The sequence below is a fragment of the Sceloporus undulatus genome, chromosome 6 (genome assembly GCF_019175285.1).
Source record: "Sceloporus undulatus isolate JIND9_A2432 ecotype Alabama chromosome 6, SceUnd_v1.1, whole genome shotgun sequence".
In the NCBI taxonomy this organism is placed as follows: domain Eukaryota; kingdom Metazoa; phylum Chordata; class Lepidosauria; order Squamata; family Phrynosomatidae; genus Sceloporus; species Sceloporus undulatus.
Genome location: NC_056527.1, coordinates 53,273,526 through 53,291,385, shown reverse-complemented (window position 1 = coordinate 53,291,385; position 17,860 = coordinate 53,273,526). Strand labels below are relative to the sequence as shown.

Genomic DNA, 17,860 nt, shown 5'->3' with positions numbered 1-17,860 from the left:
ACCCTTAGGGGAGTGCATCCTGAAACCTGGTTACTGGGGGAAAATTGGCTGATATGAATCCATACACATCAATTAGGAATTAGGCTTGTGAGAGGACAAGGCTGGAACAACCATTTGTCAGTCTGAAATATCTCCTTCACACAGCAAATGTTTGAAACTGCAGGAAATGATTTTTAAAATTAATTTATTGTTGTATTTTTACTGCTAGGAATGAGAAGAGGCGTTTGTAGGATTTTCTGCTTCAGGTGCCAAACAAACTTCTTGGGTACAGTATTATGAAATCATACTATGTGCCTTGACTCAAGGGTATGGTGGGGCCATTTTCTTTTACATCTCAGATGGGCAATATATATTCTGTCAGCCATGTCTGAAGACCTTTAGGTAATTTTATAGATCAGGACTGGGAGTTGGGCTCAGAAAAAATCTGGGGGCCCAGAAAAATAGTGGAAGGTCAATGTTACATTACATTACATTAAGGAAGCAAGGTCCCATTTCCATCTGTACCAAATGAAGCTTTGGAGGCAACCTCATATAGAGGATGTCAAAGTTACCAACACTAGAGGTAGTCAAGCCATGTATGACAGAGATTAGCCAAAGTGGACTTCTCTACAAAGTCTACAAAGTTGGCATTCTCAACAGCGTTCAGTTACTACAAATGCTAAGTCTAAGTCTGAAAAGCTATCCCAAACTGGAAAACAGGTCCAAGGATCCTCCTCTACACTCCTCAGCTTTGATCAAGCTGACAACATATTGCTGCCTGAAGGCATGGGTAATATGGTTCCTCATTCAACTCATAGGATGTTACTGCTGAATCTTACTCTTTCAATAATGATGGGTCAGCATCCTCTTCTAGAGATATTAGCAGTTACAAAGCAGGTCACATGAAACACAGTTCTGTCCTCCAGCAGAGTGGAATGGCTCCAACCTGTCCACACCACCCATCATGTGCACCTGTGGCAAGTGCCTCTTCTTACTGGTTAGAATGTTGGATTGGGATTTAAGAGATCAAGATTATGGTCCCTGTGCAAGCAAGAAATTTACCAGCTCAGCCTGGGCCAGTCACACACTCTGAATCTGATTTACATCACAGGATTGTCACATGGCTAAAGTGGGGAGGAGGAGATCCATGTACCCCTTGTTGAACTTACTGGAGGAAGGATGGGATATAATAAAACAAACCTATAAGGATGGTTAATTGTATGTATGTTTGCAGTTTGGGATACATATCCAAAACCTTCAGTTCTGGTTTGTGCACATAGAACAATAGCCTAAATCCTGTTGTTAGTCCTGACCAGAATAAGCCGATCGAATCAATGAGGTTTACCTATGTGTTGACTCACCACCCAGTGACTGAATGGGGCTACTCTAGTTGAGAGTAATGAACAGAGTCCCAATCATTACCTCTCAATTTAACGATTTGCACCCAAACAAGTGACTCAGCCAGGGACGTAGCTACTGCTACAAAACATCCAGCTACTAAAATGCTACAAAACAGCACTTCTCATCTATCCTGACCTTATTTTCCAGATGTAAGACAAGTGAAATGGTGATAATGTTACGATGGCTGTTTCTCAGGGGTGTATCTACAGATGGGCCAAAATGAGAACTATAAGGTAACTACAGTACTATGGTAGAGTGGCACAAATAGTAGCAGTGACAGCAGATGCAATAATGGAAGGCTTCCTTTCTGAGGAAACACTTTGAAAACTGAGAGTTTTGCTTGACCGGTAATTGACTGTGTTAAGTCAGTTGCACTGTGTTACTGCATTTAGCTCAGAGACTGTTAATTCAAAATGTTATTAGCTATTAAAATTAAAAATTAATTTTTCTAGTAATCAATTGCACTGTGTTAGTGTATTTAGCAATTTGCGGCTGAATTTCAATGGCAACCATGCCACCCTGCCATTTTGTTTTAAGATATGTGATTGACTGGGTTATAGGCCGAAACCACACTCCCTGGGTTGTTTGTGGAAATATGTCAACTAAAAGCTAGCAGAAGACCTGCTGACACTATCAAGCAACTCCAGCTTCAGCTGTGATGTAGAACAGATCTGTTTATTGTGGGCTGGAATCTGTAATAAGACATGCTGTATCTTCCATCAGCATTCTCACGTGGGGCAGACTCCAGCTCAGCTCACACAGCAGACACAGAGCTTCTCTCACGCACCTCCACCTTATTCTGCCCTACAGACCACCTACAGTAAATCTGACTTCATGCTGGCCTTTTCCTTAACACTTCCACCTTATTTTCAGCACGGCCCGATCTATGACAGAATGTGGTGGATTAACATGGTTTTAAATTAGCTTTTTAATACAGTGGACTCTTGTTATACACTGGGGTTTGGTTCCAAGATCCCCCATGGATAACAAAATCCGCGGATGCTCAAGTCCCAGCAACCGTAACCAGCACAATCAATGGGGAGAAATGCTGGGACTTATAGTTCAGTTATATGTGAAGGGCTGCATAACTTGGTCTAGATTTGAACCAAGACAGTGACATTCAGGTAGCCCTGTCTGTCTCCACCGCTACTGCCCCCCTGCAGGTACACATACTTTTCAGTCTTCCAGGAATAACAACTTCACTACAAGGATAAATACAACACTCCATCCCCCCCCCATTATGGAGGCTGGATGATCCACATGCCTCCTCACCTGCTGATTTTTTGTCTGTTTTGCAGCAGACAAAGGCCAAAAACCTCTGATAGAAAAGTATAGCAACTCAGTTGGACACCCAGCCAAAGCCTATTCCCACCCCCCACCCCCCGGGACCTTTCCATGGAATCAGGTTGATGTATTGTTTGTAATCTGCAGACATTCAAACCTGGGACATGAGCATCCACTCCTTCCTTCTGCCTAGCTATTTATTTCAAATTCCACTCATCACCATGCTATCTTAATCCACTGGAGATTTCAGCAGCAGAGGATGCTCAGGAAAGAAAGCTAATGGGAACTTGGCTGTTATTTTTGGACAAACAGCTAGACAAATCAGAGACATTGTATATATTTCAATAGTGGCCTATTTTTTGGGCCATTATTATTATACTAGAGCTAAGACGGCTGTAAGGAAATAATATGAGAGGGCCTGAAATTGCCAATGAAGGAATGTCACATTTTGACAGAAATCAAGATAATTAGCTGGAAAGGCAGGAAACTTGTTTTAGAAATGGGAGGGCCATCTGCTTACAAAACCTGCCAAAAAATGAATTGCAGTGATTTTTGTCAATTATCTTGATGAAATATAAGCAGTCTGTCATTATGACTGAAATTCCCTCCTTCGTGCCTCTGAGAGAATCTTGTTTTCATCATGGCCAGTCCTTCCCACCCCCACATATATTTTTAGCATCTCAATTGAAATTCTGCCTGAACAACAACAACAACAACAACAACAAAACAGTAGAAATTTGACTATACCAATGGATCTGAAACATTAAGATCTGGTGTATTCTAGGCAGCTGGTGCCTTCCATGTTGGAGGTGGTGGTGGTGATATACAACTCCAACTTTTAGCCAGAATTGAAGGGCACTATCCAAGGCTAGCGAGCTGGGTTTGCTTAGCTTGGAGAAGAGGGTTATGAGGTGATACATATTTGAAGAGGTGTCATATTGAGGATGGAGCAAGCTTGTTTTCTGCTGCTCCAGAGAATAGGACATGACACAATGGATGCAAACTACAGGAAGAGAGATTCCAGCTGAACATTAGGAAGAACTTCCTGACAGTAAGATTATTCAACACACTCCCTTGGAGAGTGTGGATTCCACCTTCTCAGTGGTCTGGAATCCACCTGCTGAGACTCCTCCTCCTACTGCTGTTAGGATCACAGCCCCAAATCATGCCATTTAATAATGGATGGGGTTCCACTTCAGTATCAGTGCTATGAGGCCTCACCATTATACCTCGCTAGTGCAGGGTTGTTCTGGTTTGATGGTCTCACACAGTCCTCTGCCTAATTTAATGCAGTCTTTGGTCTCTGTTGAGTGCAGAGGAGAAAAGGGAAAACGCTTGGGGGGAGACAGTTGAAAGCGATGGAGAAACAGAAGGAAAAGGAAAGTCATGCAAATAAATGGTTCATGCCTATAGCAGAGAGGAGGAAAGCAAAGGGGAGCCAAAATGGATGAAGCAATGGAAGGCAGGAGGTCCCCTATATAACTGATCAATTCAGACCTATAGGAAGAAGAATCTGTCAGGCAGAGAGGGAGAAAATCACTAGCAGAAATTGCTAAAGGAAGAGGGAAAGGGGATTACCTGATTTATTATTTGGTTCTGGCACCTGGGGCTTTTGGATCCAGTTCCACCCAAAGGGAGCATTCAGACTGCAACAGGTTACCTCAGAACAGAGCTTGGATACAGAATTTGCCAGCCTGGATGGCCCCTGGGCAAGCTACCTGTAAGGATTCTGGCAGCTGTGATCAAAAAGTAACTTTTCAAGGCTCTGCCGAGAAGAAATGCAGCCCTCAACAGGACACTAGAATCACTCTAGTGGTGGCATTCCATATTGTGCAGCACAAAAACAGCTGCTAATTTCATTTGTTCATTTGTGTTTATGTATAGTTCATTTGTTTTATTGTTCTTAGACAATAAAATACACCTGAATCTTTAATATTCTACTTATAATGATACCTTATTTCTTTTAAATGTAATGGAATGTAAGCCATAATTCTCCATAATAGACAACACATCCACATAACACAGTTCTTGCCACTTAGCTCAAATATTGGATCCAACAAATTGTTTGCAGTTTTTATGCTGCCAAAACAGAATAAAAAAACACAACAACCAAAAACCAAAAAGGCTTGCATGCAAGAAATTCAATTGAAACAGGTATTTTCCTGCCTTAGACAATAAAATCCCAATTTACATACAGTTCACGTGGGTATTCCCTCCTCCATTACATCTACTTATTTAAAATAAATCAAATGTAACAAAGATGCCAGCATGGTGTAGTGGTTTGAGCAGTGGACTTTGTCTCTGGAAAGCAAGGTTTGATTCTGCTCTCAAGCATAAAAACCCACTGAATGACCTTGGGCAAGTCACACTCTCTCAGCCTTAGAGGATGGCAATGGCAAACCCCCTCTGAAGAAACTTGCTAAGAAAACCTGGTGATAGGTTTGCCTTAGGGTCGCCATAAGTTGGAAATGACTTGCACGCACACAACAACACCAACAACAGCCAAGATGATGGAAAATCTGCAGCTAAAACCAACTGGAGGAGAACAGAGGGTATACAGCTGGGAGTCTGCATGGAGGAGTGGCAAGCAGGAAATTGGTACTTTAAGGCTCATTAGCTTCAGGAATTTACTCTGTGGTACGTAGTTAATCACTGTTCATTTTTCTTTCGCATACTTAGTTGTTTCTTTTTTTCTATCTACCTATCCCTGCTTCCAAACATGATTCTTCTTCATGTCTGTGAGAGCCCAGGGTAACATTTTGGATGGCCTCCTTTTTATGTTGTCTAACCTGGCAGGCTTCCTTGGCAATAACAACCAGAATCAGCAGCAACACAACAATCAGTGCTAGACAATATAAAACAGCCAGTTCTCCATAATGTTTCCAACATGGTGATAACCGAGGACACTGTGAGAAATTTAAAATGAGATTTAAGCTGAGGTGGTGGTCATAAGGCAGGCATCAGTAGCTGTCCAAAAATGTCAAGTCCTGTTCAGACATCAGGCCTGTCCTTATATTGCCCTAACAAGAACCACATAAATTCTCTGACTGTGGATGGTAACATAGTTGGCTACCACCAATGCTACAGAAGTCAAGTCCCATTCTGTTCTCTTGACCCTGTGACTGTTCCCCCACATACTTGTGTTTATACAAAGTGTGGGAGTTCCTGCAGAAAGTAGAGAAAATGAAAATAACTGTTGCCTAGAAACCATTCTGGTCTCCCACCGACACCGTTTCTTCTGGAAAACCCAGAAAGGATAGAAAGGCATGCCCTTGTGTGACTTTCAACTCACCGTTTCCTTCTCCAAGATCAAAATAGGGATAAAACAGGAGAGGACACTTAGAAGAAAGAATGGAGAATCAACAGCAAGTTGTAGCTGAGATTTCAAACCCTTTCACACTAGATTGTAAGCCTGAGGGCAGGGAACCGTCCAATTAAAAAGATTGTATGTACAGCGCTGTGTAAATTTACAGCGCTTTATAAATAAAGGTTAATAATAATAATAATAATACACAGTTATAGCACCATGATTCTGTTTTAACTGTCTTGGCTACATCCTGTGCAATCTTGAGGTTTGTAGTTTGTTGAGGCACTAGATCTCTCTGGCTGAAAATCCTATGGCCCTCCCTAAGCTGCAAATCTTATATGCAGGTCTCCAGAAGTTGACTACTGCTCTGTATTCTACTACAAGGCCATCCTATGCAACTAATACTATTTTTTGTTTGTTTTGTTTTTAACGGCGACAGCCAGCTGCTGGTGGTATGAAAGCTTAAAGGCGTAGGGCATGACAATAGCAGCTGGAGCATGAACATCTTTGAGAATTTTTTAATTTTCAGAGAATTTGGAATCAAGATGACCAGTGGAAAAAAAAGGTTGCATAGTTGGCATGTGGGAAGGGAGACCTGAGAGAAACACAGTACAGAACAGAAATAAAGGACTACTTTATTCCATCCATTGTTAGCAGGGTCAAAATACTTTAGTTGTAGAGAAATGCATATTTGAAAGTAGCTTGTCAGAGATATTATTCATGGGAGAAGGCTCCATGCCAAAAATCTATGGGCTTGGAGAAAAGCAGAGCTTGGGAAAGCTACCTTTTGGACTTTGCTTCTTGGAATCACCATTAGTTGAGGGATTCTGGGAGCTGTCCAAAAACAGGGGCAAGGGTGTCACAATGTATTTTTGAATGTGCTATTTTGGTTATCTGTTTTGGGGCACAGTCTTAAATGCCATGGAGCGGCGGCTTGTTTTTTTCCACCTTCAGATTGCAAGCCTGTTTACATAATTGAGAGTGAGTCTTATTGGATTAAACTGGGTGTTTTAATATAAAAGATATCATATATGCTGACATCTGCACATCCCAAATAATCTTAGTCATGCTCATTCCCATTTCATTGTCTCCTTTCTGTATGATTACCCAGTGACACCCATTTAAAAAGCCAGACTAAAACTAACCAAAGATAATCTCAGACCTGGTAAAAGGACATACCTTTCAAGGTGATACAACTTGCTCAAATTCAGAAAGGTAGCCAAAACTGGACCGATAAAATGCTTTTACAGTGGGCCCTTGGTATCTCTTCCTCTTCCTGTATGTGAACATCTCAAAGTGCTCCAGAGGGTTTTTCTGTGCAGAAGGACATGAGGACTATTGTGCATAAAACACATAGTAGAAATGCATTTCCTGCATTTCCTACATGGAAATTATGCATTTGTACAAAGGGCATGTTTTTTTCCTGGGCAGACAAGTCTTCCAGAACACTCTCTGATGCTCAAATACAGGAAGAAAACTATTCAGAAATATGTGTTGTCTCCCACAGCGTAGAGAAATCTACAGTGATTCATCCTTGCATTTGAAGATGAAATAGTCAAAGATTTACATCCTGTCTGTCTGTCTATCTATACACACACACACACACACACACACAACATATCAATGTATATGGTTCACATGCACATGCATGTACACACAGGTATAAAACAATAATTTAAAACTTAAAAGATTTATTCCAGTGGAGACATTTATTGTGTAATTGCTTTTCTCTTATTCATGGAATTTTACAGGGGATACACATATAAAGTCATTGTCAGCTAATAACCCTGCAAATTTCTGTGGCAAATCCTCAAAGCTGGAAAAAATTACTTTTGGGGGCTACAGTTTCCCCAAACCCCCAACTAGCACGACACAGAAGAAACCATAGGAAAACACAGGAGGGTTACGAATGGAAGATGTCATGAGGATACACTACTAATCCTGGTAAAATTCCGTGAATGACGCAGAGCAATAAAAATTTCTTTTTGAAGTGTCAGAAATAGCCGCACAATATCTTTTGATGGTCATCCTAAAAGCTATTTGCCTGGAAGACAAACATTCCAAATTAAACCTTTCTGTGTGTTCCACACTCAAGTAGACTTTGAGGTAGGTGACCTTCCTGTACACATTACCTACATTCTAAAAGTGGTATTTGTTAACAAGGCTCCACCACAGTGCATTCCCTTCATGTTGATATGATATGCTTTGCAGGGAAGCAAAGCTGGATTAAGGTGACTGAGGCCTGAGAGCAGTTTCAGAAACAAGGGCCCTTAGAAGCATATTGTGACATAGTCCCTTTCAAGCCTCAGGAGGGCTCTGAGCATCTGACTTACCTGTGTCCCGGCTGGCATGGCTGAGGCTGGAGTCTCAGATACAACAAGAGATGTAGCTATGACAGAGGTGGGGGAATAAGGGCATTGCCTCCAAATAAGTATCCTGCCCCAATGAAATTTTCCTTCACTCCCCTAATTTCTAGCATTTCAGAGAATGAAACACTGAAAATCATTTAGACCTGGGATTTGCTATTTGCTGTGTTTGTATTCCTTTGATAACTTTACATGCTGCTCTTCTTTGGATGCCTATTCTTCTTTGGAAGTCTATTGAAAGACTTCTTTGGAAATCTATTTCTGAATGCTCAAATGAAGTTGTACGTTACCAGACTGCTAGACATGTGGGGAATGAAGGCACATTTCATAGAGCAGGGAAGAATTCTTATTGGGGGCAATGTTCTCATTTTGGCCCTTCTGTAGCTACACCCAAGAAACAGTATCCTAATATGGTAAGCACCATTTTGCTTGCTGTATATCTGGGATATATATCCCTCTTCCTAGAAGCATTGCTTTCTTGACAATGGGGCACTGCCACTGAGGGCTGGAGCATTTGCTTCCATTGATAAAGAAGCCTTGGGAAAAGTCAAAGAAAGGAAGGGAGGAGTTACTTTATCTATATCTGTCTATCTGTCAATCAGCCCACTCACTCCGTGTTTACCTGGAAGGAAGCCTGGTTGCTTTCAACAGGTTTACCTTAGGAAAGTCTGAATCAGAAGAGTAGGAAGAAGAAGACTAAAAATGGGAAGGGCAGCTATGAAAGAACTAGATAAGATTCTAAAATGTAAAGATGTACAATTGAGCACGCAAGTTAGGATTGTCCAAGGCATTGTGTTCCCCATCACCATACGTGGATGTGAGAGCTGGACAGTGAAGAGAGCAGACAGGATAACAATCAACTCATTTAAGCTGCAGAAGCGCACTAAGGATATTATGGGTGGCCAAAAAGACAAACAAATGGGTCCTTGAACAGATCAAGCCTGAACTCTCCCTGGAAGCCAAGACAACAAAACTGAGGCTGTTCTACTTTGGCCATATCACGAGAAGACATGACGCATTTGAAAAGACAATGATGATAAGTAACATGGAGGGTAGCAGAATGGAATGGCGACTGCAGTCAAGACAACTGGAATTTGGAAGGGTAGCTATGAAAGAACTAGGTAAGATTCTAAAATATAAAGATATACAACTGAGCACAGAAGAATCATACAAGCCACTGTATTTCCTATTGCCATGTGTGGATATGAGAGCTGGACAATAGTGAAGAGAGTGGATAGGAAGAAAATCAAATCATTTGATATGAGGTGCTGGAAAAGAATGCTGATGTCAAAATGGATGGTCAAAAAGACAAGCAAATGGGTCCTAGAACAGATCAATCTTGAAATCTCCCTGGAAGCCAAAATGAAGAAACTGGGGCCACATCATGAGACATCACTCACTAGAAAACAAAACAATTACAAGAAAACCAATACCTTCCAAACAATGATACCTTTATGGGGACAACCAAAATGCACAATTACATGTTGCAAGCTTTGGAAGTCACACTGGCTTCTTCATCAGGCAAACAGGAGCAAGAAATTGAAGATGTTAGTCATAGGCCTGCATTTTCTGTTTCTGGTCTTAGTTCAGATGGTAGGGAAAGCTATCTGCAGGCTGGCACCTCCCCATTTTTTGGCCATGGAGTCACTGGGAGACTCTTAAACTCAAGGAAATTTAAAGCCCATTTGCAATTCAAGGAAGATGTTTCCTTGGAATTCAGCATGTCTCCTTCCTTTGTGAAGAACTAAACTGAGGTAGGGAATTATGATGAGATGGGGAATTAAATTGAGATGGGGAATGAAGCTTCCCACTGAGGAGGCATGAGACACAGAGGAGCCCCTCCATCACCTCTGCCTCCCTCTCCCCCTTTGAGGGCTGCAGCACCTTTGGGAAGATACACACCCCACACAACGACCATTGCAAAAAGCTGCACTGTAGGATGTGTGTTGTGTGTGTGTGTTGTGAGTGTATGCCTGAGGGGTGGGGGTGGTCAGCTCCATCATGCCAGCCCTCTTTCTCCCCTCCTTCCCTCCTTCCTCCCTTCCCTCCTCCATTGCATTCCTGTCTGGAGGGGATGATGAGTCCCAGGTCTGAGGAGGAGAGAGAGCAGCAGCAGAAGCAGCAAAAGCAGCAGCTCTTTTTCCCTCCCTCTTCCACCGAAGCAGGGTATAAGAAGAAGAAGAAGACGCAGTCCCTGGAAGGAGGAGGAGGAGGAGGAGGCTTCCCTTCCCTACCTCACAGCATGGGCATCAGGGCCAGGAGCTGAAGCACCACCAGCAGCACCAGCACCAGCAGGAAAAGGGGGTGGTAAGAGCTCCTTGGGGCTCAGCAGTCTTTCTTTCTTTCTGTCTTTCCTTCTTTCCTTCCTTCTTGTGTGTCAGGCTAGACAGGTTTCTTCAGAGGAGGAGGCGGGAGTGACGCCTTTGGGGTGCTGCTGCTGGTGCTACCCTTGGATTCCCAAATGCACCCATGCTCTCCTCCACATGGAAACAGGCTGCCCTTGGAGCTCTGCACCTTTCAGGCTGGAAGAGGACAGTCTCTTTAGCTTCTTGAATCAGGGAGGTTGGAAGAGTCTGCTGGGGTGCCCTCCTGTGTTTGGGGTTTCATGGTGATGTTTTAATGGGGCCCCCTTTTGTGCCCCAATTTTATTTTTGTTTTTTTTGGGGGGGAAGAGAGATGTAAATAAATAATAACAACAATAATGATATAACAAAAATACTAATATATATATATATAAAATCTATCTATCTATATTATTTTATATATAATTCATCTATATTATATTATATTATAATATAATATATATATATATATATATAATACAAATATTATAATGTCTATAAAATATTATTTGTATTATATTATATATACACATATAATCTATCTCTCTATCTATAATCTATCTATCTATATCTATAGATGATAATATATGTACATATTATTTGTATTATAATATATATACATATATTATCATCTATCTAGCTATATAATACAAATAATATAATGTTTATAAAATATTATATTATATGTATAATATATATAAACATATATTATCTCTATATAATAATATATGTTTATATTATATATATATAACATATATTATATAGAGATATTATATTTGTATATAATATATATAATATAATACAAATAATATTGTATATAAAATATTATTTGTATTATAATAGATATACATATAATCTCTCTCTATATATATATAATATCTATCTATATAATAATAATAATATATAATATATATTATAATACAAATAATATAATGTATATAAAATATTATTTGTATTATATTATATATAACATATACATAAAATATAATCTATAGATTATAATATTATTAGTATTATATTATATAAACATATATTATATACACATATAATATAATCATATTATATACACATATAATATAATCTATAGAGAGATTATATTTAATATAATATAATATAATATATGTAATCTATGATAATATATGTGTATATAATATAATACAAATAATATTATAATCTATATACATATTATTTGTATTATGTTATATATATTATATATGTGTGTAATATTATAATCTCTCTCTCTGTATATATGTGTGTATATATATATATATATATATACACACACATTGATATGTATATATATATATTATAATATTATTTATATTGTAATTTATAATATATATTTATATTATATTATTTATATTATGTTGTATTTTATAATACATTGGCAAGATTTTATATCTTTGGCAGGTATATTATAATATAATATATTATAAAACAAATATAATAATAACAACAATAACAACAACAACTAATGAGGCAAATTCACCAGAGAAATTTGGATGGAGAGGGTTGGCTGCAGAGTGCATAGGGAGGCTACATCTGCACTCATGCATACATTCCAGTCAGTGAGTGTGTAAACCCAGAGAGGTGTTGGGTTTTGTAGCCATGAAAAAGCCTCCTTGTCCAAAAAAATGAAAGTGACATTGCTAAAGAATGTACAGACAGAGAGAATAAGGTCAGTGGGGAAAGGATAAAGATTGGTTGGTTGGTTGGTTATGTAAAATAAAAATACACTGGGTAGCATCGAGATGTTTAGGACATTTTAAACATGTATGCAGTAAGGTTCGTATTCATCCATTTTTTTTACCTTAATGCAAACTGCTGTTTTTTGGGCTCTGTCATCTTTGGTTTTACATGACATCTTTCATTAAATGTTTTTAGTAGCCTGTTACATTTTTAAAATGATGCTGGAAGATGGAACTGGACAACAATGTGGTTTTTTTGTTTAAAAAACCAAACAGGATTATTACATTTTACCTTGTATTGGCTGCATAAGAGTGTTCAACAAGGCCTTGTGGTTTCTTTACTGCCAAGAAGGGTATTCAAGATCAGGTGGCTCATATAGGAAACTACCGCAGGCAGTGACTGTTGTCCCAGTGTGCATAGAAGCAATCCCATATTTATTTGCTGTTCGATTGTGCATTCTTGCTCACTCATATGCAACCTAAGTATCTTTTTATGCCCACTCTTATATCCGGCAGTTTACATACAGTCTCTGCAGATATATGTGCTCGCCTTTCCAGGCACATAGACTCTTCTGGTATGCTTCCTGCGCTTTCACATGTTCTTCAATGTGCTCTTCTTCTCATCTCAAGAGTTCTCATGCTAGCCACAATTAGGACTTATTCATGTCTGCATTAAACAAAGACTCTATTTAGTTTCTCAACACACAAATTCCCGTCCATGTACCTCTCTGTGACCTCAGCTTCATGCCAGTATCGTGTATACAGGTACCTTTGTGCTTTGCTCTTTCTGACTTCCTCTTGCTTAAACACAGGGCCTGAACAGACAGGCCAAAATAAAGCTGTTTCAGGTCTCTTTGGAGGTATGCTGTTTAAATGATGCATGCGTCCTAAGAGGCTGGAAGCCGTGACAAAGCCACACTCCAATACTAAGGACTGGAGCACAGCTTTGGTGCAGCTTCTGGCCTCTTAAGATGCATGTGTCATTTAAATAGTATACTTCCAAAGAGACCCGAAGCAGTTTTAGTTTGGTCTGTCTGTTTGGGCCCACAGATACACAAGAATACATTTGCCATCTTCCTACCAGTGTTTCTTGTTTCTTCTGTTTCCCAGCTTCTTGAAAAATGAAGTCAAAATTCTCAGATTATATTATCCTGGGAGATCGGATCCTTTTATAGCAACATCTCTTTCTAATCTTAAAGCAATATTTTGCATAATTTCAAAAAGATTATTTAGTAGTACTATGACTGGAAAAGCATTGGGTCTATGTTTCGTAGTATTTTGAAGAAGCAGTTACTAGATTTTACATGGACATATCCACACATCATTATTAATAACAGTGACATATATTTATATTCTGCTGTGCGCATCAAAGGACCTTGAGTTGAGCCTGGAGAAAATGCTGGGGTGAAGTAATGTACTGCGGGAGCTCAGGTTGCAAACGACGAAATCTAGTGTTTTGCTTTTTGAAGTAAAACAAAGTAAACCTCTCCACAACTCCCTGCAAGGAGAGAACCAGTAGAGCAGGGAACCTTCTCCCTGATGAGCTGATTTTCTATTTGAAGGAGTTACCATTTATGAATATCCCTCCCTATCTTATCCTTTAGTTGTAGGCTGAAATGTTAGAGATCATCCATTCAACCACCTCATCTTTGACCCCCAGTAAAAACTGGCAAAGTATCCCACCTATTTGAATGGTGCTGTGCTGTGGAAACTGTCATAGTCATGCCTCTTTTCCATTTCAAAGCATTTGCGATGTCAGTTCTGTCTTGCTCTTGCTGTTTCTGGGAAGGTTTTGCTCATCCCTTATCCTTCTGTAGTCTTAAAAATGTTTTGAAGTTTACAACTTGCTTATTTACATTGTTTTTCATGAACAACTCTCATGCTGAACATTTCTTTCTCTTTCTGTATAGTTTGAACAAAAAGAGATGTTTACTGCGCTCTCCCGCCAGCCCTGTGAACAAACAGGTTAGTAATGCGCCTGACAATGTGCCAAGAGAAATTTTAGTTGATATTACACATTTTTCTTTGAGGAGACCTATATTTAACATGGCTCATGGAATGCATGTTTTGGTGTTATAGAGAAGGGTAGGTTTTGAGCCGACTTCATGAAAACTGATTCTTTTCAACATCAGTAAGCTATCAAAGACAAATGTTCCTGTGTGGTCCAACATGTAACCGAATTAGGACTTGAAAATAGACTGTATTTATTTTATCTCTTGCTCCACTATGATACTGTTCTAATAATGAGATACAACTGCAGTTTGAGATTTTATTAAGGGATTAATGTTAGAGTTGAGGTATGAATAATTATAATTGTATATATAACTGCATAAAGGAAGATCAGAAGTAGTCTTTTTCTTTATTTTTTCTCCTTTTTCTTTTCTATATTTTTAATATCTTTTTGTATCTTTTAATGTATTGCTATGGCTTGTGATAAATGAAATCTATAAAAATAAAAAAGAGATTTTATTAGGAAATTAGGGTTATGCATGGTGATTGACTTTTTATTTTGCTTCCATGAAATAAGACAAATGGCTAACAATAATGTGAGTGTTGTGTGCCTTCAAGTTGTTTCTGATTTAAGACGACCCTATGACAACCCTATCACAGAGATTTCTTGGCAAGTTTCTCCAGAGTAGGTTTGCCACTACCATTTTCTTAAGCTGAGAGAGTATGACTTGTCCAAGGTCACCCAGTGGGTTTTCATGGCCAAGTGGGGATTTGAACCCTGCTGTTATGAGTTATAATCCAATACTTAAACCACTGCACCACACTGGTTCACTTTGTAATAACAGCTAGCCTAAATTCTACCACTTCCTCTGTCCTCTCTTAGATCTGCCAGCTGCCCCCTTAATTCTTACATTGGTGTTTATCCAAGGAGGATTTAGCAAGGAAATATTCTGAGTGATCTGTTCCTATCCGTTAAAGATTCATTTTGTTTTGTATTTGACATTACTGGAAAATAAGCCCTCTAAAAGTTACTAGTTCGCAGTATTGTTATAAGGTAACTTGTTATATGGTAGTCATTTTCTCACCACCAACAAAAAATATTCACTTCCAATTTACAAAGGCTTCCTTAAAACCATGGAGTTGGAAAGGACTCCAGGGACCATCCAGCTAAACCCACAGTCAATGTAGGAATCCACAGCAAAAGCATCCCTGATTTTATTGTAATTTAACCTCTGCTTAATAGTTTCTGGTGAAGCAGAGAATCCACCTTTCAAGGCAGCATATTCCATTGTCAAACAGCTCTTATGAACAGAAAGCTCTTCCTAATGTTTAATTAGAATCTCTTTTCTTCATTCTCTAGGTTTTATATCCATTATGTGAAAAACTGCATTTGGATCTATCTGTATTTTGGCTTTTACTGGCCAGAGCAGAGCTTGGAAAAGGTAGCCTTTTGAACTAGAATGCCTAGAATTCTCCATTGAGGAGATTCTGTGAGTTGTACTTTAAAAAAACATTTTCAGACTTGAACCAGGGATAGCTTGGTATAGAGTTTTTCAAACTCAGGGTCATATTTTATAATTTACTAATTTACATCCACCGGTTTTATTGGCTCACATTACCATGAAATGTTGTTTGCTCTTTTGAATTCTCAGATTGGTTGAGTTAATCATTCAAGCTGAGCAAAATTCCTATAACATCCATATACACGTATACAAAAATTGGACTTACCCTTGGTGTAATGGCAAGAACTTCTATAAGGCTTCAGTTCTATCCACACATCATACTTCCCTGGGAGTAAGGTCCAAAACACACTGCAGAAAGGCCTGTTATAGACTGCCAAAATAAAGCTGCTTCAGGTCTCTTTGGAGGTATGCTATTTAAATGATGCATGGGTCCTAAGAGTCCGGAGGTCACGCCAAAGCCACACTCAATTCCTAAGCACTGGAGGGCAGCTTTGGTGCAGCTTCCGGATTCTTAGGATGCATGCATCATTTAAATAGCATACTTCCAAAGAGACCCGAAGCAGCTTTATTTTGGCAGTCTGCCTGCAGTGTCTCTCATGTTCCTTGATTCGTGTTTGGACGTTGCCTTTGGTGGTCCCTATGTAGACTTGTCCGATTTGCATGGTATGTGGTATACTTCTGCAGCTGTGAGAGGGTCTCTCCTGCCCTTCGCTGAGCGCAGCATTTGCTGGATTTTTTTGGTTGGTCTGTAGATCATTTGGAGGTTGTGTTTCCTCATTAGTTTCCTTATTCTGTCTGTGATTCCTTTGATGTATGGTAACAATACTCTCTCTTTGGGTGGTTGTTTTTCTTCACTTCTGTGATTTTTTTTCTGGCAGGCCTTCTAATGTCTGAGCTGAGTAACCATTAGCTAGTAGAGTCCAGTTTAGATGCTTTAGTTCATCTTCCAAGAAGTGGGGTTCACAGATTGGTGAAATCTACCAATGTTTTTATTGTGCTTCTATTTTGTCCTGGGTGATGGTTGGAGTTCTTGTGTAGGTCTCTCTCTATGTGTGTAGGTTTTCTGTATACCATGTAGCCCAATCGTTTTTAGTTGCTTCTCTAGTTACAACAGGGGTATAGCCTCATTACATAGGTGTTTATTGTATCATAGACCACGGGTCTAGGAACTGAGATTTTTAAAAAAAGTATGTAAACAAGCAATCATCTTAGCTACTTTTGAATAAAGAGAAAATGAACAATTGTTTGTAAACATTGTAATTACAGCTTAAACTGTTTTAGACTCGTCATAACAACTACTTACTTCTAAGTGCTGGGTTTGCCCTGTGGATGGAGTAAATGCTCTCTTTTCCAGTAAGGGTAGATGCCAGATACCTTGTTTGGTAGGTTCATTTAGGAGACAATATTGCCTTGTGTTAAGTTCAGTGTCATGAACTTTCCATAACCTAATTACCTAGTAATTAAAACATTCAACTGACATGGCTTTGTATGTCAGCTAGCTAAATATTGTGGGCTGCAAAAAATCAAACCAAACCAAAAAAACACTTCTGAAGATTACTTCAAAATATACATGATGAAAATAGCTAAGCAGTTACTGGATACATGGAGAATCCCCATGTTGCTAATTAAAGACAATGTTTTATAGTAACTACAGAAAGTACCTCCCATACTTTTAATGGATTCACTTATACAAAAAGGCTTTAGGGTAAGGAAGTAAAACTAATTCTGTTTCTAATGAAACTTGATGAGATAATGAATCATCTTAACAGCAGAACAGGGAAGTGAAATGGAAGCTCCTGTATCCTAAAATGTCATAATAGGCCTGTATTCTCAACACATTGTCTCTTTTTTTGTGCATAAAATTGTGTCCTAATTGGAAAGACATGTATCTACAACACAGAACTGTCAATTACCAGTATTGTATAGGTGGTCTTCCAATCTGATCCTCAAATACAAAACCTTGTTTACCTTCCAGATAAGTTGTTTAAATTTATTGGTTGGGCAAGCCACACTATTTCTTCTGTAATAGTAAGAATAGATGTGTCTGGCAGTTCCCATGTCAATAGGGTGGTGCAGCCAC

The 17,860-nt window shown here is 39.1% G+C and overlaps 1 protein-coding gene across 2 annotated transcripts in view; it reads left to right on the top strand.

Annotated features, from left to right (window-relative positions):
• The first annotated feature begins 10,300 nt into the window (after nt 1-10,300).
• Nucleotides 10,301-17,860, top strand: part of ENTPD3 (ectonucleoside triphosphate diphosphohydrolase 3) — a 30,672-nt gene continuing 23,112 nt past the window's right edge. The window contains exons 1-2 of one of the 2 annotated variants that reach the window (XM_042476593.1): nt 10,301-10,644; nt 14,278-14,332. In XM_042476593.1, coding sequence (XP_042332527.1) covers nt 14,293-14,332 — 40 coding nt within the window. In that variant the 5' untranslated portion in view covers nt 10,301-10,644; nt 14,278-14,292. Of the gene's footprint in view, nt 10,645-10,681; nt 10,946-14,277; nt 14,333-17,860 lie in introns of those variants that run through there. The other variant, XM_042476592.1, reaches the window with a different exon arrangement.